Source organism: Dreissena polymorpha, chromosome 8, assembly GCF_020536995.1.
Source record: "Dreissena polymorpha isolate Duluth1 chromosome 8, UMN_Dpol_1.0, whole genome shotgun sequence".
Taxonomy (NCBI): Eukaryota; Metazoa; Mollusca; class Bivalvia; order Myida; family Dreissenidae; genus Dreissena; species Dreissena polymorpha.
Genome location: NC_068362.1, coordinates 72,750,074 through 72,766,755, shown reverse-complemented (window position 1 = coordinate 72,766,755; position 16,682 = coordinate 72,750,074). Strand labels below are relative to the sequence as shown.

The 16,682-nt window shown below is 35.6% G+C and overlaps 1 protein-coding gene across 25 annotated transcripts; it reads right to left on the bottom strand.

Annotated features, from left to right (window-relative positions):
- Positions 1–4,211: 4,211 nt before the first annotated feature.
- Positions 4,212–16,638, bottom strand: LOC127841341 (D-threo-3-hydroxyaspartate dehydratase-like). 25 transcript variants are annotated; one of them, XM_052370082.1, is made up of 11 exons: positions 16,493–16,638; positions 14,900–15,053; positions 12,847–12,984; positions 11,592–11,737; positions 10,133–10,310; positions 8,408–8,529; positions 7,144–7,345; positions 6,359–6,464; positions 5,358–5,894; positions 5,196–5,303; positions 4,212–5,141 (listed from the first exon to the last, which is right to left on the bottom strand). In XM_052370082.1, the coding sequence occupies exons 2-9, from the start codon at positions 15,049–15,051 to the stop codon at positions 5,805–5,807; spliced, it is 1,134 nt and encodes a 377-aa protein (XP_052226042.1). In that variant the 5' UTR covers positions 15,052–15,053; positions 16,493–16,638; the 3' UTR covers positions 4,212–5,141; positions 5,196–5,303; positions 5,358–5,804. The 25 variants fall into 25 exon arrangements, with proteins under 25 accessions (XP_052226042.1, XP_052226041.1, XP_052226036.1 ...); XM_052370081.1 differs by having other exon boundaries at positions 4,212–5,168; positions 5,223–5,303; XM_052370076.1 differs by having other exon boundaries at positions 4,212–5,195; positions 5,250–5,303.
- Positions 16,639–16,682: the final 44 nt, after the last annotated feature.

The following is a 16,682-nucleotide window of genomic DNA, read 5'->3' as shown; positions in this document are numbered from 1 at the left end:
CCAAGTAGTACAAATGCGACAGCGCGCACACCGGGAAAGTCCTTTGCGAATCGGGTGGTTTTTTTCCTTAGCCTGTAAGCCCTGTGTGTTAGTAAGTCGACACAAATTATATATAGAGAATAATAGGTTAGTGTTGATTATAGATCAGGTTTATCATGCGAGGCTTAGAAAACAAAAAGCACGAGCCTTGGCGAGTGCTTTTTCGTTTTCGTGCCGAGCATGATAAACCTGATCTATAATCAACACTAATCTATTATTCTATTTATCCCACTTTTTATTTTGTAAACTTTTTTGTTTAAACAAAATTAGTTTGACTGGATAATTTCGCTGGATTTATGACGTCATTTCGTCGAAATATTGACGTCATTTCCTGCCGTTGATTATAGATGATATTTAATCAACGGGGCTTTAATCAACCGAATTCGTTGTAAACGTGGGATAAGATTGCTTTCGGTAATTTGTATTGTTTAATTTAAATCGATTGACATCGTAGTTATTAAATGTCAAATTAAGAAATAATTCTGTTTAACGTGGTTTAGTAACTAATAAACAACGATTTGGAGTTATGCTGATGCGTAGCCTTTAAACGATGGCCCTAGTCGGTCTGATTAAATAGCGGAACAACAGAGTAACTAAACTTCCTGTATTGTTCGATAATACGAATCAAAGCGCTGAAGGCACTGAAGATGTTCGCTATTTCATAATTTAACACGCAATTCATTTTTCAAAATCAATCGCAAGTTTGAAATAAACACACGCCATTCAAATTTATAAAGTGTGTTATAGCGCACGGGTCGAGTTTTGTGTGCACTTTTTATCATCCTTATTATTTCATAGAAATAACTTAGACAAAATACAAACAACGTGGCTTTTTGGACGTTCTGAAAGCATAGAAAGTATGATGAAAATGGTAATGAGAACTTAATATAAAGAAAATTTGCAGTCACCATCATATTAAAGGAATATTTTTGGAATATCAAATATCTATCTCACCAAGACCTTAAATTCATAATGAAAGTTCCGTGTACAAAACTTTTGATTTTTGACACCATATTCAAATTCAAAATATACAATAATCTTCGTATATTGTATGTGGAGGAATAAAAGGATATACACATTGCTGTTTATGCTTTACTTGTTACCCGAGCAGTTCACACGGTGTCAACAACGCTGACATATACATAGGTATAGAGCACTAATGCACTTTTTAGGCATAGCTGTTTTTTACTCAGTTTTCATCTTAGTGACTTTTACATAACGCCAACAGACACGCATGAATATTTTCGAATATTTAATATGCTGATTCGAGATACAACCTCTGAATTTTTGCTACATCACTGCGTATGTGCTCAATTCAAAAGATGTAGCACTGTTCAGTATAAGGAATTCCGGACTACTCTCTGTATGCTCAAACGACACAAATTGTGGCCCTGTTACAATTACGCGTTACAATCCATCTCGCAGAATTTCACTTTCGCCTCCAAGATGAGAAAACAATCATTAGCTAAATAGTATAGTGTCACGATAAGAGAAAATCGTTTAATTATCATACCACAATGTTTACCGTACTTGGTCAGCACGTCTGGAAATCATTCCTAAATGTGTGGATAGGCTGCCATTATTAACAAGTTTGCTATTTTGAATTCTATTTTGTATCAAAAAGCATTGTTCTTAAATGTGGTATTTTCAATTCGCAATGAGATTTGTAATGACCCTCGTCATGCGAAAATGGGTCTTATTCCATATGCGCCCATCACATAAATAGCCCACTCAGCTATCTCTCCGTCTGGTAAGGAGAAACATAACATATTGTGTGATTTTATAGCGAACAGCATCGCCTATGGCCTGACTGCGCAAATGCACATGTTGGGTTCAACAAACGCTTGCCAAAACGCATAAGACCCATTTTCGCATGACGGCGCTATGGACGTGTGATTTAAATGTGTCGAAAGAAAACTGCGTTTAAATCAAATATCAACATTCGATATATTTCGATAGTGAAGAAAGATACTCATAACAAGGCATATGAGGACACATATAAAGTGCTCTCCCGTAGTATATTTTTTATCTACTCACACTAATGTGTGGTTTGACAATGCTAACACACATTTCATGCGGTGAATATGCAACTTACACGTGAAAAACACAACACAATAGTTTAACTTGTGTTTAATTGTATTTATTTATGTAGAAAAGTAAATTGCAAATTTTATTTCAAAGTCAGCGTATACGCCGACTACATTTTTAAAAGATATTTATTGTTATAAATATATTTAATATAATATATTTAGTTGTTTTCGGTTTTAGCGATTATAAAGCATTTTCTAGGTTGCTTATAGTATGCCTGTAGTAATTGATGAACTCATATCCAACTGTCTATGTATTGATAACTGTGAATATAAACAAGCTAAACCTTCTACTAACCTTCTACTAATGCGTTGCTAGCACCCGTAAATACAAAGGATCGCCGCTATCTGTTGAGAACCAAAGAACGTTTTCCAGAAATACCCGCTGTTGTAGCATGAACGAGGTTACGAAATTATTATTATTATAAATTGTTTGTTATATTCGGGTTTAGCGATTATGAAACATTTTTTGTTTTTGTCTATCGTATCGCTGAAGTAATTGTTCAACGTTTTATAAATTGAGAATATAAATAAGCGTAAATTTTTTCCCGAATCTATTAATAGCCTCAATTTACGAATTACCTGTACTACGTCATTGAGGTGTATGTGAGAGCGTAACCTATTGCGTTGTTATCGCCCGTGAACTTTCCTTTGTTTATCGACAGGCGCATCTATCAATAGCCTCATATTATGAATGGACTGAGCAAAAATACTACGTCATGAAGACGCTGCAGAAAGTGGACTTTTTTATTCATTCATAAACAATCTCCTCCGCGACACGTACAATACGATCATTGTTTATTGATTCTTTTCTATAAAAGCACCGTTCGAAACTATTGCATTTAACACGATATTAATTTAATGTTTTTATTTGTGAATGAATATAATTGGAGAACTTAAACCTCTTGCATAAATTATATAAATCTTTCTCGCGCGGATACGCGTAGTAAGCGGGTATTGGGCTCCTAGTAGCTAAGGCGTATCGACCTGAATTTTAGACTAACCACCTTAGACGGTCGCTAAGCGACCATCTAAAAACAATCCAATTCGTTGAATTGATATCTCTCGCCTTTGGCGGACTGACGGAAGGACAACGCCAATTATATCCCTCCGCCTTAAGTGGTGGATAATATTCGCTTCTACCTTTTTGCGGGGGATAATATTAGCATCTACCAGATTCTTAAAAATATTAAATGATAAACGCTCAGATCTGCCTTTTCTACTAATAATTTCATAGGTAACAACGTCAATTTCGTTCTTTAATTATTGAAAGGTCAGGGTGTAATTGTATTGTGTTAGATAAACGAGCAAATAACGACGAGACGCGGAGGAAATAGCGCACCATACTTGATATTATATCTAATACACAGGCAGTTTTGCATACCTACAGGCTACATGGAATCATTACGAGCGTGCACGCGCTGCAGATATGCATACCTGTCATACCATTACGAGAATGCACGCTGTTTTGTTAGTTTATTGATAACTCAATTTTCATGAGGTTTTTAACTCCAACCCGAAAAAACTATTTACTGTATTTGAGGACTCTCAAAGGACCTAAGTGCATTTATTCAGTAAGATATAAGGCATAAATTGCAAGGCGGTGTCGAATATGAAATCACATCATTGAACCAGATGCCGTTCACCGTTGATTTCAACTACAACTATGTAGCGCTATAACAATCAGTAAAAAATTGCGCTTTCCATGTATCCGTAGTATTTATTGAATATTACTGTAACCGTCATTAATTGGAAAACAAAGAAACACCTGTACGTAACTTCTATGTAAAATGCTGGAACAATTTTGTTTCATGTTCCGTTTAAACATAGTAACGGGTGTCTCTATGGGTTTAACTGGCGCTGTTTTTTGGGGTGGTGGGTGGGTGGGGGATATGGGAGTAGGAGTCGAACGAAAACCCATCTGCCTGGCATTGAGACTGCAGACCGGCCTTTGTTTTGTGAAAGTATGTGTGTGTGTGCGTGCGCGTGTGTGTGGTTGGGGGGGGGGGGGGGGCAACTCGTACCTGTGGAGGCTGTGGTGGTGTGGGGGGGGGGGGGGGGGCAATGCAAACATAACAAACACGATTGAAAATTACTTAATAAATATTCTTGAATAATACTGATAAATAAATATCACAGTGTATGCATTTTACCAATACACAAACGGATATGTTAAATTAATTATACAAATTCATATTTACTTTTGCTCAAATCATAGACAAGCTAACCAGCCTAGAGGCAAAACAGAAACATAAAAATTGTTCATACAAACACAAAGAGCATATAAAATAACATAAACCTTGGTAAGGGGTGAAAATCGATATGAAGCATAAACAACTAAATATAATACATAGTTAATGTTTGGATTAAGCATTAATTTGATATAGGTTGTCAGTACATTATACTTGGACCTATTATGTTATTCTTTTAAATTTTCAACGCAACAGAAATGTAATTTGCCCATTCTATGCAATATTAATAAATTGAATACATTAATGACAAACATGTATGACTAGCTTTGAAAACTTCATTTACCCGCTCTACACACACAATATTTATCAATGGAAAAATTTAATCACATTTAATTAGCTTTACAAATGTAATATGTCCGTTCAATGCAATGTATATTATTGGAACAAATTTAGGTTTATCACACATTAAATAATATTGCACTGATGAACAAATACTTCAATGGCACTAAATGTATTATAATGACATACGACTAGCGATGGGCCAATATTTACAAAGCCCCTCCTTAAAGGTTATGCTTTTTTCATACAATTCGTATGCATACAGCAAGTTCATATGTAACTCAATAATATGTTGTTTATAGTTTTAAAATAATAAATACCACTCAGATGTTTCATATTCTATGATGTGTTTATTTAAAACATCAATGCAAATCACATGGACAATTCTATTTGTAATTTCCATTTAAAACTCTCACAAGTTCAGCACAGGGTAAGATCTCATTAAACCCTTTACAACCTAGATACGTATTTAACCCTTTACAACCTAGATACGTATTTAACCCTTTACAACCTAGATACGTATTTAACCCTTTACAACCTAGATACGTATTCAACCCTTTACAACCTAGATACGTATTTAACACTTTACAACCTAGATACATATTTAACCCTTTACAACCTAGATACGTATTTAACCCTTTACAACCTAGATACATATTTAACCCTTTACAACCTAGAAAGCTATTTAACCCTTTACAACCTAGATACGTATTTAACCCTTTACCACTTAGATGCGTATTAAACCTTTACAACCTAGATACATATTTAACCCTTTACCACTTAGATGCGTATTTAAACTTTTACCACTTAGATGCTTATTTAATTCTTTACAACCTAGATACGTATTTAACCCTTTTCAACCTAGATACGTATTTAGCCCTTTACCACTTAAATACGTCTTTAACCCTATACCACTTAGATGCGTATCTAAACCTTTACAACCTAGATACGTCTTTAACCCTTTACCACTTAGATGCGTATCTAAACCTTTACCACTTATGCACGTATTTAAAGAACAGAGAAAACCAAACATCCAGAACTGTGCTGTAATCTGTTGTATAGTCTGCACTTTGACAGCGTATATAATTTGTTACGTAATTTTCGTTGCTATGGTAACAACAGCATCATCTGGTAACAATCTCCCTGGTTACCACCCTCTGATCGGGGTCCATGAACCGATGATTTTATCTCCCGAATGGACGTAGTAGACTGGATGCTGCGCCGCAGTTAGGCAAGACTGTTTAATAATAAAGAAATGGTGTAACACCCTAGCACATTTTTTCTCCAAATCTATGAAGATTTATACAATTACACAGACCACCACGGCAGATAATTTTAACTAGTAGATGAGATAGGTTATGGTAAGTACTTAAGTAATAGTCCATATGGTAATGGTTGTCGATTTTAAACTGTGGAACAAGACAACAATTCATCGTCTCAGTCAAAGCATTTACTTCATCTGCACTTTTCAAACAGTATGTTTGTCTTGTTCATTCTAATATGTTTGTTTGTTTAACTGATACCACTGTTACAAGCAAAATAAAAATATGATTATTTCAGAACACTCTTTTTGATGCCTATTTGCCAACTAGTATTTCATTTTAATTGTCATTGAAAGTATGTATCGACCAAAAAAGAGCATTTATGGTGCGAAATGAAACTTCATGATTTAAAGTTTCCATGAGTTCTAATGTTACTAACATGGAATGGGTAGAGATAGAGGCGAGACCCCAGTGGGTACTTGCTGTAGTCAATGGCAACCCCATTGCCTTCAAACTTGCCAATCTCCTGAGTCATGCCTCTCACCCTGGAAACAAACCAATACAAGAAACAAAGCTTCCACCGTTAAAACACACCCTAAGAAACATGTTGCATGCTAAAGTTTAGAGTAAATATTTTGAAGATGCCAAAGAGCTTGAAATGTAACTCTTGCTTAACTAGATAAAATGATCTTCAATTGAAAATTTCTCCACACAATGACCAATATGCACGTGTGTTTAGCTCTTTCAGTGCTGGAACCCAATTTTGAAGGCCTTTGCAAACAGTTTGGATCCAGATGAGACGCCACAGAACGTGGCGTCTCATCAGGATCCAAACTGTTTGCTATTCTGATAGTATTCTTTGAAAAAATTCGAAGAAAGTGCTAATTTTAGAAATTCTGCTGACCACATTTTAGCAGACGACAAATTTCCCAGCATGCAAAGGGTTAATGTTTCCTAGATAAGCCTCAGCAGTCCGCACAGGCAAATCAGGGACAACACTTATCGCCTAAACTGGATTTTCAAAACGAGGTGATGTTCTTTGTATGAAAAGTACAATAAAACAGACAGTGCTGTCCATGATTAGGCTGAGTGGACTGCATTAAGCCCCAATATCCCAGAGTGTAGGCTGAGTTGACTGCATTAAGCCCTAATATCCCAGAGTGTAGGCTGAGTGGACTGCATTAAGCCCCAATATCCTAGAGTTAGGTAAATATGGTGACAAACCTCAGTTCAGGATGCCCCACGACTGGAGTGTAACCCAGGGGGACATCGCTAGGTTCCCGTTCCATCCCATCCTGACCAATTGCAAGCCAGCCACAGTCCGTCACCAGAGTCCCCACCTCGGGCTTGTGACTTATCACCGTAGCAGCAACCTTGACTGCGATATCATCCAGTGAACATGAACCAACGCACACCTGCATGTAATCTGAAGCAGGTGTTTTGTTTTTATCTATCACTGAGTCTGTATTATGCCATTAAATCTTATTCTCAACACATAAGAAAGAAAATTTAAAAAATGCTTACACAGGCAATCTCAGTTGCATTTAAATCAAACTTTTTCCAGATGGTATGCTTTCATAAAAGAAAATTCCCACTGAAGAGCTAAATGCCTTTCAACAACATATTGAGCATCATGTAAAGGATTTCTTTCAAAATTATCTTTAAATATGAGTGACCTTCACATCTGAACACAGGACTCATTCAGACTGACCCTGTCAGTTTCATTATTTTAAAAAATAAAATGTAATTTGAATGATGATAAGTCTGTAAAAGCATGTGACAATGTAACCTTTTCTTTTGAGTTAAGGACATAGTTTTAACATGGGACACATAATGAGCATTTGTGGAAAGTTTATTAAATATTTCATTCTAAATGAATGAAATTACAACCTAAATAAACTTGTTTTATACCTCAATTTGACCTTTGAACTCTATGTGTGACCTTAGTCTTTGAATTAAACCCTAACCTGACCTTATAAGTACAAAAGGGGACATTATCATGGTAAACGTTATATGTCTTGGTCAGTGACTGTTTAGATCCTGAACATATGTGTAAAGTTTTATTTCAATATCTGTAATAGACATAGAGATATGGACTTGTTGCACACACAAGTCAACTTGAATTTTCTAGGTGAAAAGGGGTATAATTCGCTTAATTTCAGGTCAGAGTTTTGGAACTTGGTCACAGACCTCACACAATGTCCCCAATTAGTTTTGAAGTTTCAATTCAGTCATATGAAGATATTGCATGTTTACCTTAACCAGAGCATCATGCGGAAGCTGACATTTAAGTGAGAAGTATCGCTCAAACTTTATAGGGAATTTATCTTGGTGCATTTGGAGTACAATTTAATTTGTAGAGAGTTTCACCAATTGATAAATTTCTATATACTCTTGGAGGTCATAATTTAGCGCAATAGGGTGGGCATGAAAGGCAAGGAAATTAGACCGCCAAAAAAATTAGTGTTTATAAAGCATATTGTCTTACCATAGAATATGTAATTTCCTGGATGGAACTCAGTCAGCATGGACATGTCCTGTATTGGTTTGCTACAGGACGGAGTTGATCCACAGCCAAATCTGGCACATGGTATGCCTGCTGCTGCAAGCCTGAACAAGTCATCAAAGAAAATTATAAATAGCATCTTTCAGCAACAGAAGAGTAAGTAAACATGTATCAAACAGTAATTTTGATATGTTTCATATACATTTTATATCATTTATTACATTGAGTCCAAAATATTAGTTATGATTGCTAATATTAATGAACCATTTAAATATTTAGCAATTCAGCAGTAGACATACAACAATGGATCGGCCTTTAATTTTGTTCAACGTAGGTTGTCCAAAGATCTGGTTTAAATTAACTTAATTATGTAGCCCTGGTCTATTACTTTAGATTCATGTCTTTTAGTTTAAATTTGTTGATTTTTGTATATCTGTTACAAGACTCGGGACTTGAAAGTTTGTTGGACATTTGATTACATGGGTAAGAGGACACCTAACAAATCCATCATCATCCTCATCATTGTCCCCTTGACTGTTTGGTTGTTTGGGGGGGGGGAGGTGGGGTGGAATGAGGGACGTGATCAGATAAAAAATGAAAGACAGTGCATTTCCCTTTATAAGAACCTGTTCATCAAAGTTTCTTCAACACTTTTTGAGTGATTTCAGAACCCCGGATTGCAGACAGACACTTGGACAGAAAGGCAAACCTATACTTGTTGTCCCCTATGGTGAAAACCGGTAATGGACTAATAAACCCATAATGGGTCAACTCAATATAGTGGTACAGTAGACTCTGCCAATACCGGACTCTTCGAATACCGGAACTCTCCCGATTCCGAACGGTCGGGCCAGTCCCTTATTTCCCCTTCTATTTCTTTTTTAAAAATGTTGAATAAACCGAACTCTCTCAAAACCAGAAACAAAACGGATATCTCCTTGAATTTCGTCGTTTTCAATGTAAAATACATTGAGTACACCGGACGGTCCAAATTCTCAGGAGGCACGAGGCGTGTTAATTGCAATACCTAGTCAGCAAGGCGCGTGCGGTGCCACACATTCCGCTCGCGCAATTATCGATAATCAGATTAAACATACGGTAAAGGTGTCAAGTTGTTTCCGTGGTATTGAAGTCAAATTAAATAATGTTAAACAAACTGTAATGTCTATTATAGACGTGCGGTAACACCAAAAAGTGATTGACGCGATAGTTTTTATAAGCTTATGATAAACAATTTAATTACAAAATAAATGCATGCCGTTGCGACGATCACTTTCTTGTGATCTTCTCGGGTAGTTTAAAAGATCTTATAGCCATGTTTTAATCGCTTAAATAGTTGTGTGTTTGTTTGTCAGATAAAACTGTGAGAAATATGACCGTTCAGTATCCATCCATCTGTCTGCAAATTCATTCATTGCCAAGTCGGTATGGAATGTTTTTTGCTGTTAATCAAATAACAGCACATTTTTAAATAATACTTTAAACACAAACATTACATGAGAACAGTTATCACATGGTACGTGTAAATGTATATGGTTTCTTTAATTCTTATATGATTGTGTACGCAATGCATACAATGTATATTTCGGCAATATGCATACTCTTGGTAAACTGGAACTCTCTGAAAACCGGACGATTAAGCCGGTCCCCAGACCGTCCGGTTTACAGAGAGTCTACTGTATATGAGCAGTTACATTGAATCCAAACCTTTCCTTGACGGCCATTAAGTTGGCCACAGTTTCATGCTGGATCTTGGACCTCTTGTCCGTGTCTGGTACGTATGTGTTCCCACAGTGATTGTAGAGGCCTTGAAAGCGTATGTTGGCTGCCTCATGTGCCTTCTTGCAGATTGTGAGTACATCCTCACTGTCCCAGCAACAACCAGCTGAAATTTAGCCTCCCTCTTGGAAAACTGGGATTTGTACGTGTGCAGTGTACAAAGGCTAATCAGGGACGACACTTTCCACTTGTATGGTGTTTGTTGTTAAAAAGAAGTTCAGTAAAGGCGGTAAGTGTTGTCTCTAATGAGCCTTTGGGGACCGCACAGTCTAATCTGGCACGACACTTTACGCACATGCATTAAACCCTGTTTAATCACAATTATTTGGGGATATGACAACTCGCCTATCAAAATGTTAATAAATTAGGAATGACAGTGTGTTTCAACATTAAACAAGGGACAAAATTGTCACAAAACCAGGTCTACAATTTGAAAAAAAAAGTCTGATAAAGGGAGACAATTCAAAATGTGCATTATTACCCCCCTTGTGTAAGATTCAATCTATTCTAACTCCTGGCGACCTTGAATTTGGAAAAAAAGTCTGATAAAGGGAGACAAACTCTAAATGTGCATTGTTACTGATTATTCAAAGTTAACCACCATTGTTTCAAAATCAATCTATTTTTAGTCGTGGCGACCTTGACCTTGGCGATATTGACGTAATTCTTTTGCGCAACACACCGTCCAATGATGGTGAACAAATGTGCCAAATGATTAAAAAATCTCACAATGAAAAACATAGTTATGGCCCGGACAAGCTAATTTATGGCCATTTTTGACCTTTGAACTCAAAGTGTGACCTTGACCTTGGAGATATCGACGTCATTCTTTCGGGCCACACACCGTCTAATGATGGTGAACACATGTGCCAAATGATTTTAATATCTCACAATGAACGACAAAGTTATGGCAAAGACGAGCTTGTTCCGTCCGCCCGCCGACATTCGCCAATCTAATAAGCAGTTTTTTCCTTCGGAAAACCTGGTTAAAAACCTGGTTAAAATAAGGTTAAACTTGGAGCTTTAAAGATTACAAACTATATGTTTGACAGAAAATGCTGTCTCCAAGAAACAAGCTTGGACACAGACAGATGTTTTTTACCCCCCCCCCCCTCCATATCTCACCTTCAAATTCTATATTTGAACTGATCCTTTTGAACTAAGGACAAAGGAATTCCCAACTTGCAACATACCAATCGTATTCTAGTATATTTTTAACCTTCAATATTGAAGTATGACACAGACATTTGAGAAAGAGACAACACATTTGAAAATGACCATAATTCTATTGGAATACATGTATTTAAACATTGAATCAGTTGGAATGTGTACTTTTACCTAAATAAATTATCAACCAATGAACTAACAATGGTTGTTTTACACCTACTTCTTCCATAATTGCAGTCTATCTCGACAAACACGCTCCACTTCCTATCTCCGTCCAGAGGCGTTTCGATGATGCCATCGATACCAACAACTGAGTCAACCATGAGATGGAAGTCTGCTAGTCTCGAAGCCAGAGATTGGACTCTCCTGGGCATTAAAAGTGCTGTATCTTTTAAAATAAATTTATCATAAAAACTGGAAATATGGGATTGAAATTAAACCCATAATATTTGATGGACTTAAAATGTTAGTCAATTATCCATAATAACAAGAGATGTGTTTGTCAGAAAAACAATGCCCCCTAATGCGCCGCTTTTTTTTTTACCTTTGACCTTGAAGGATGATGTTGACCTTGACCTTTCACCACTCAAAATGTGCAGCTCCATGAGATACACATGCATGCCAAATATCAAGTTGCTATGTTCAATATTTCAAAAGTTATTGCAAAACTTAAATGTTAGGTTAAAGTTTTTTTGTACCTTTGACCTTGAAGGATGACCTTGACCTTGACCTTTCACCACTCAAAATGTGCAGCTCCATGAGATACACACGCATGCCAAATATCAAGTTACTATATTCAATATTTCAAAAGTTATTGCAAAACTTTAATGTAAGGTTAAAGTTTTGATGACAGAATGACGGAATGACAGACAGACAGGCCAAAAACAATATACCCCCGATCTTTCGATCCGGGGGCATAAAAAAAGCTGTGTTGTTTTACTAGTGCATCTTTACATAACTTTAATAAATTGAGGTTCTTTTTAACAAAATGTTAATGAAATGCAAGCTATTTTAGTAGAATGTATATTTCCATATTAACAACAAAAGGAAAATCATTAACATTCTATTAACTGCACATAAACCTTTAAAATAAGTCATAAGGCTATATGTTACAAGAAAAATGAAACTCTATGGACCTTTTCCAGAGAAAAATTCTTGTCTAGTTGTCTTTAACTTACGGTAAGTGACATTGTCTATACAATTCATGCAATAAAGAACAATACATACAACACAAACATTCAAAATGATTTATATTAGGCCAATTTAATATCATCATAAAGATTTAGATCTCCAGAAAAGTAATTCACAACAGACAAAACTGCTATTGTTCAAAAATAAAATTACCATAATTAATAAATTGCTTCACACAAAAATGCAATAAAATAGAATTGGGCTATCTTTCGTATTACCAATATTACCAATACTGGTAACTTTGTTTAAACATAGAATATCAAGATGATAATATTGAGCCATACTTTGTTAATTTCTCCTTCACCATAGGACTTGCATATATGATGTCATCGTATCCATTACCAGCAAAGAACTCTGCCTCAGCCACTGTAGAAACAACTATCTTCCGCTTGGAACCATCTGTCATGAGCTCTGCCCCTTCCCTGCAACATTCAATAAGTCAATATTAAATACATCAATATTAAATATATCAATAGTAATAATTTTTTTTTGGTTTATATCATGGGTTAAAGTGGAAAAACAGTTCAAAATTACCATGAAGATTTCAAAATAAAAATATATATGTTATACTGTCCTCACTATTTTAAGTTTATGTATTTCTGCTCATAGCCAAGTTTCGGATCATTTCATGATAGTTATTTTTTCAAACACTGGCCCGGTCCTAAAAGATTTATATCTCCGCCTCATGCACTTTGTCTGTAGATGTTCCTAAGCCTCATATGCAGTAACTTGTTTCTTAATTAAACATTTACCACTAAGATAGGTATTTTGACACATTTGTGGCCCCTTAGAAAGTTATATTTAATTATAGACCTTTCTTACTAGATAAAGTTTCAAAGGCTTCAATTCTAACACTCAGATACTGATGAGCAGCAAACAGCATAAAACCAAAACAGACTGCGAGTTACTCGCAGGCTGTTCTGGTTTTATGCTGTTTTCACATAGTCATTTTCACTTTGCTTCTGAGAGGAAAAGGGTAAACAGTCAAATATTCAAAGAACAAAAAAACAGCTGACACAAAAGATTTCCGAACTCATGCTTTATCATTTTTCAATCAATGAGGGTTGAATATGAACGTAGGATTTTAAATCCGAATGTGTCTATTAACCAAAGTAAAAATAAAACAGATACACATTGCCAAAACAACATATATCCTCTTGACAAGTAGGCAAGCATTTAAACAGAAATCAAGTGACAATGTTGAAGTTGAACCATATCCCCCTTTTAAGATTCCTGACAGTTAGTCAGAATAAAATTCCTATTCATTATTTAATTTGAGCATCACTTAAAATTTACTACATGTATAGTTAAGTCTAAGACCATTGACATATGTCGTTTATCACCAATATATGCTTCTCTTGACATTAAAACGGTAAAACGGTAAATACCGCATATGGGTACTTCTTTTTTAATTTGCGAAAAAAACACACGATAACAGTATATTGAATGATATGCAGAGTGAATGGGCATAGATTGCCGGTATGTGATATTTTAAACCATGATTTTAAAATATTGAAATAATCGGGTAACATGTTGACTGCATTTTAGAACAACAGAGGAGCAAAAGCAGACTTTTCAACAGTTTGTACTACAGTTTTATAGTTCACTGACTATCCTTTCTTTTCAATACTGAAAATGTTTTTTAACAAAATGTGTCTTTTTATGTGTTAAACTGGCCTTTCTTGTTGGGCTCTTATTGAAATTATTGAACAAGTTTTCATAAGAGCCTATACTGTCTCAGGTTCCAGCAATGAAGTCCTATAGAAACAAATCTGAAGCACTTAAAATTGCTTGTCTTCATAATTAGTCCCTGCCGCTCAACCATGGCAAGTTAACTTTGTTTTAAACGTATATCAAATGCCTGGCAATCAAATTATTTTGGCCAAAATACAGCAATTAAAAGCTGTTAAATCTATTAAAGTTTGTATAAAATTTGTACCAGTAAATATGCTGCCAGACATCTGAATTAAACAAAATATATGATTTGATTGGTTAAGGCAAGTAAAACTTATTTCAGACAAGTTAAATTAAGAAAAAATACTAAACCCATTGGCAAGAATGATTAGTTGAGCTCATTGGGTCATTGTCGACCTGAAATGGCTTGAAGTCACCCGTGGGTGACAAGAAGCCGATTCATGTCACCCTGGGGTGACTTCAAGCCAATTCTAGTCACCCGGTCGGCTTGAAGTCACCACAGGGTGACATGAATCGGCTTCAAGTCACACTAGGGTGACAAGAATCGGCTTCTAGTCACCTCCGGGTGACTTCAAGCCATTTCAGGTCGACAATGACCCAATGAGCGTTAGTTGCCATCTGTTAGACAAGTGTTAACCATACAGTGTCTTATGTGTCTTCATATGAGGTCGCAGCTCCACGCCCATCTCTGTACACCGGTCCCTCATCCTCCGGCAGTTTGCCTTCACTCTATCAATGTCCACAAGCAAACATGGTGTCTCCACATCTTGAATGGAGACTGGTAGCTCTGACATATCTATTTTAAATTACCAAAAATTACTCTTAACATTTTGGACACTTAGATACATTAAGTTAGACATATTTGATAATATAATTGTCTTGAAAAAAATATACATAAAATATTCACAAATTACAGGTGTCCCCAAAGTTAGAGTCAGACCACATGACAAATGTTTAAATGTAATAGCTGTTTAGCCTGATTTGCAGAATTGTTTCAAATAAGGATAGGCTATCATATGATTGTTAAATATCACACTGTAAATGCTAATTATAGTGATGTTTGAAATGAGTTGTTTTATATTTCATAGGTTTGAATATATTTTACTTAAAATTACACCAAAGTTGCATTTTGTCCACCAAGGTCAATGACTATGACAATGAATAATAAAAATACAAATGTGTTATGAAGACAAAATATTCATACTATATTGATTTTTTGTTTTGAATTGTCTTACACAGTGTATCCAAAGTTGCAACTTAATACAATTTTTGTAAGAATATCATAATGACAGTTATTGACAGCATGTACAGTTAGTTATACCATGTCACTTAGTGCGAAAGGTTATAACCATTGTCTTTTGCACATGGCTTTTATCCCCAAAACACTGATGTAATGGTCACTGGTTTAATTAATTTATCCTGTTGTTACAAATCACTATCAGTCATTATCCCCACGCTTTTCGAAAAGCATGGGGATTATGTTGTTATCTCTGCCGTCTGTCCATCTGTCCTGGCCACTATTTCCTCCTACACTATCAGCACTAGAACCTTGAAACTTGCACACATGGTAGCTATTAGCATATGTGCGACAGTGCACTATTTGGAATTTTTATCTGACCTCTGGGTCAAAAGTTATGGGGGTTGGGGTGGGGCTGGGTCAGAGATTTTCACTCATTTTACTAACAAACAATAAACATGCTGCATGGGGATACGAGTCCGCCTCTGTCCAATGTGTCACAGGATAAATAACAAAGGTTCTGATAAAATACAGGAAAATATCCAATTTTTAGAGTCATTTATCATGTGGGAAATCCTGGACGTCAAACAAATAGATTCACCAATAAAAGTATCTTAATTGCTACTCCTATAAATATGAGGTCGATTTACATCGACGTAAGCGGGGTAGCTTACGTCTAATTATTTGGACTACTTAATTGCAGGCTAAAAGTGAGGATGGCAAAAATTTAGTGTCTGAAAACCTAACAGGTTTTCTGAGAACTCTAGCAATAAGCATGAAGCATTGTTGGTAAGAGCATTGAATGGAGCATGTGGAATCGGAATTCTTTCAATATTTAAAAACTCACTATACTGTATGTTGTCAAAAAGTTCAATGGTCAATTTGGTGAATTATGTTTTCACATAAACATTAATTTAACACATACCACATGCACATATATCTTAGTACTGAAAAGGTTTATGCACATTATTTAATTTCATGTATGTATATTTTTTCACCTTGATTATTCACAAAAGTGAATGTGAAGTCACTAGTCTATACCAAAATCAGACTCAGTATGTCCAAAGTCCACCAGGGACTAGGAATTGTATATTATAACTTAGAATATACATGTTTATTATTCATAGAAATTTACTTAACAAATAATGAATTTTATTATAAACATATATTATTTGAAATAGTGTGTAA

What these genes read in the sequence shown, in the direction of transcription:
- LOC127841341 (XM_052370074.1), bottom strand. Translation starts at nt 15,051, where the DNA reads ATGTCAGAGCTACCAGTCTCCATTCAAGATGTGGAGACACCATGTTTG. An exon ending in AGACTGCAATTATGGAAGAA is followed by an intron (nt 10,311 to 11,591) that starts GTAGGTGTAAAA and finishes GCTAAATTTCAG; the next exon opens with CTGGTTGTTGCTGGGACAGT. An exon ending in GTGGGGCATCCTGAACTGAG is followed by an intron (nt 6,465 to 7,143) that starts GTTTGTCACCAT and finishes GTTTGTTTCCAG; the next exon opens with GGTGAGAGGCATGACTCAGG.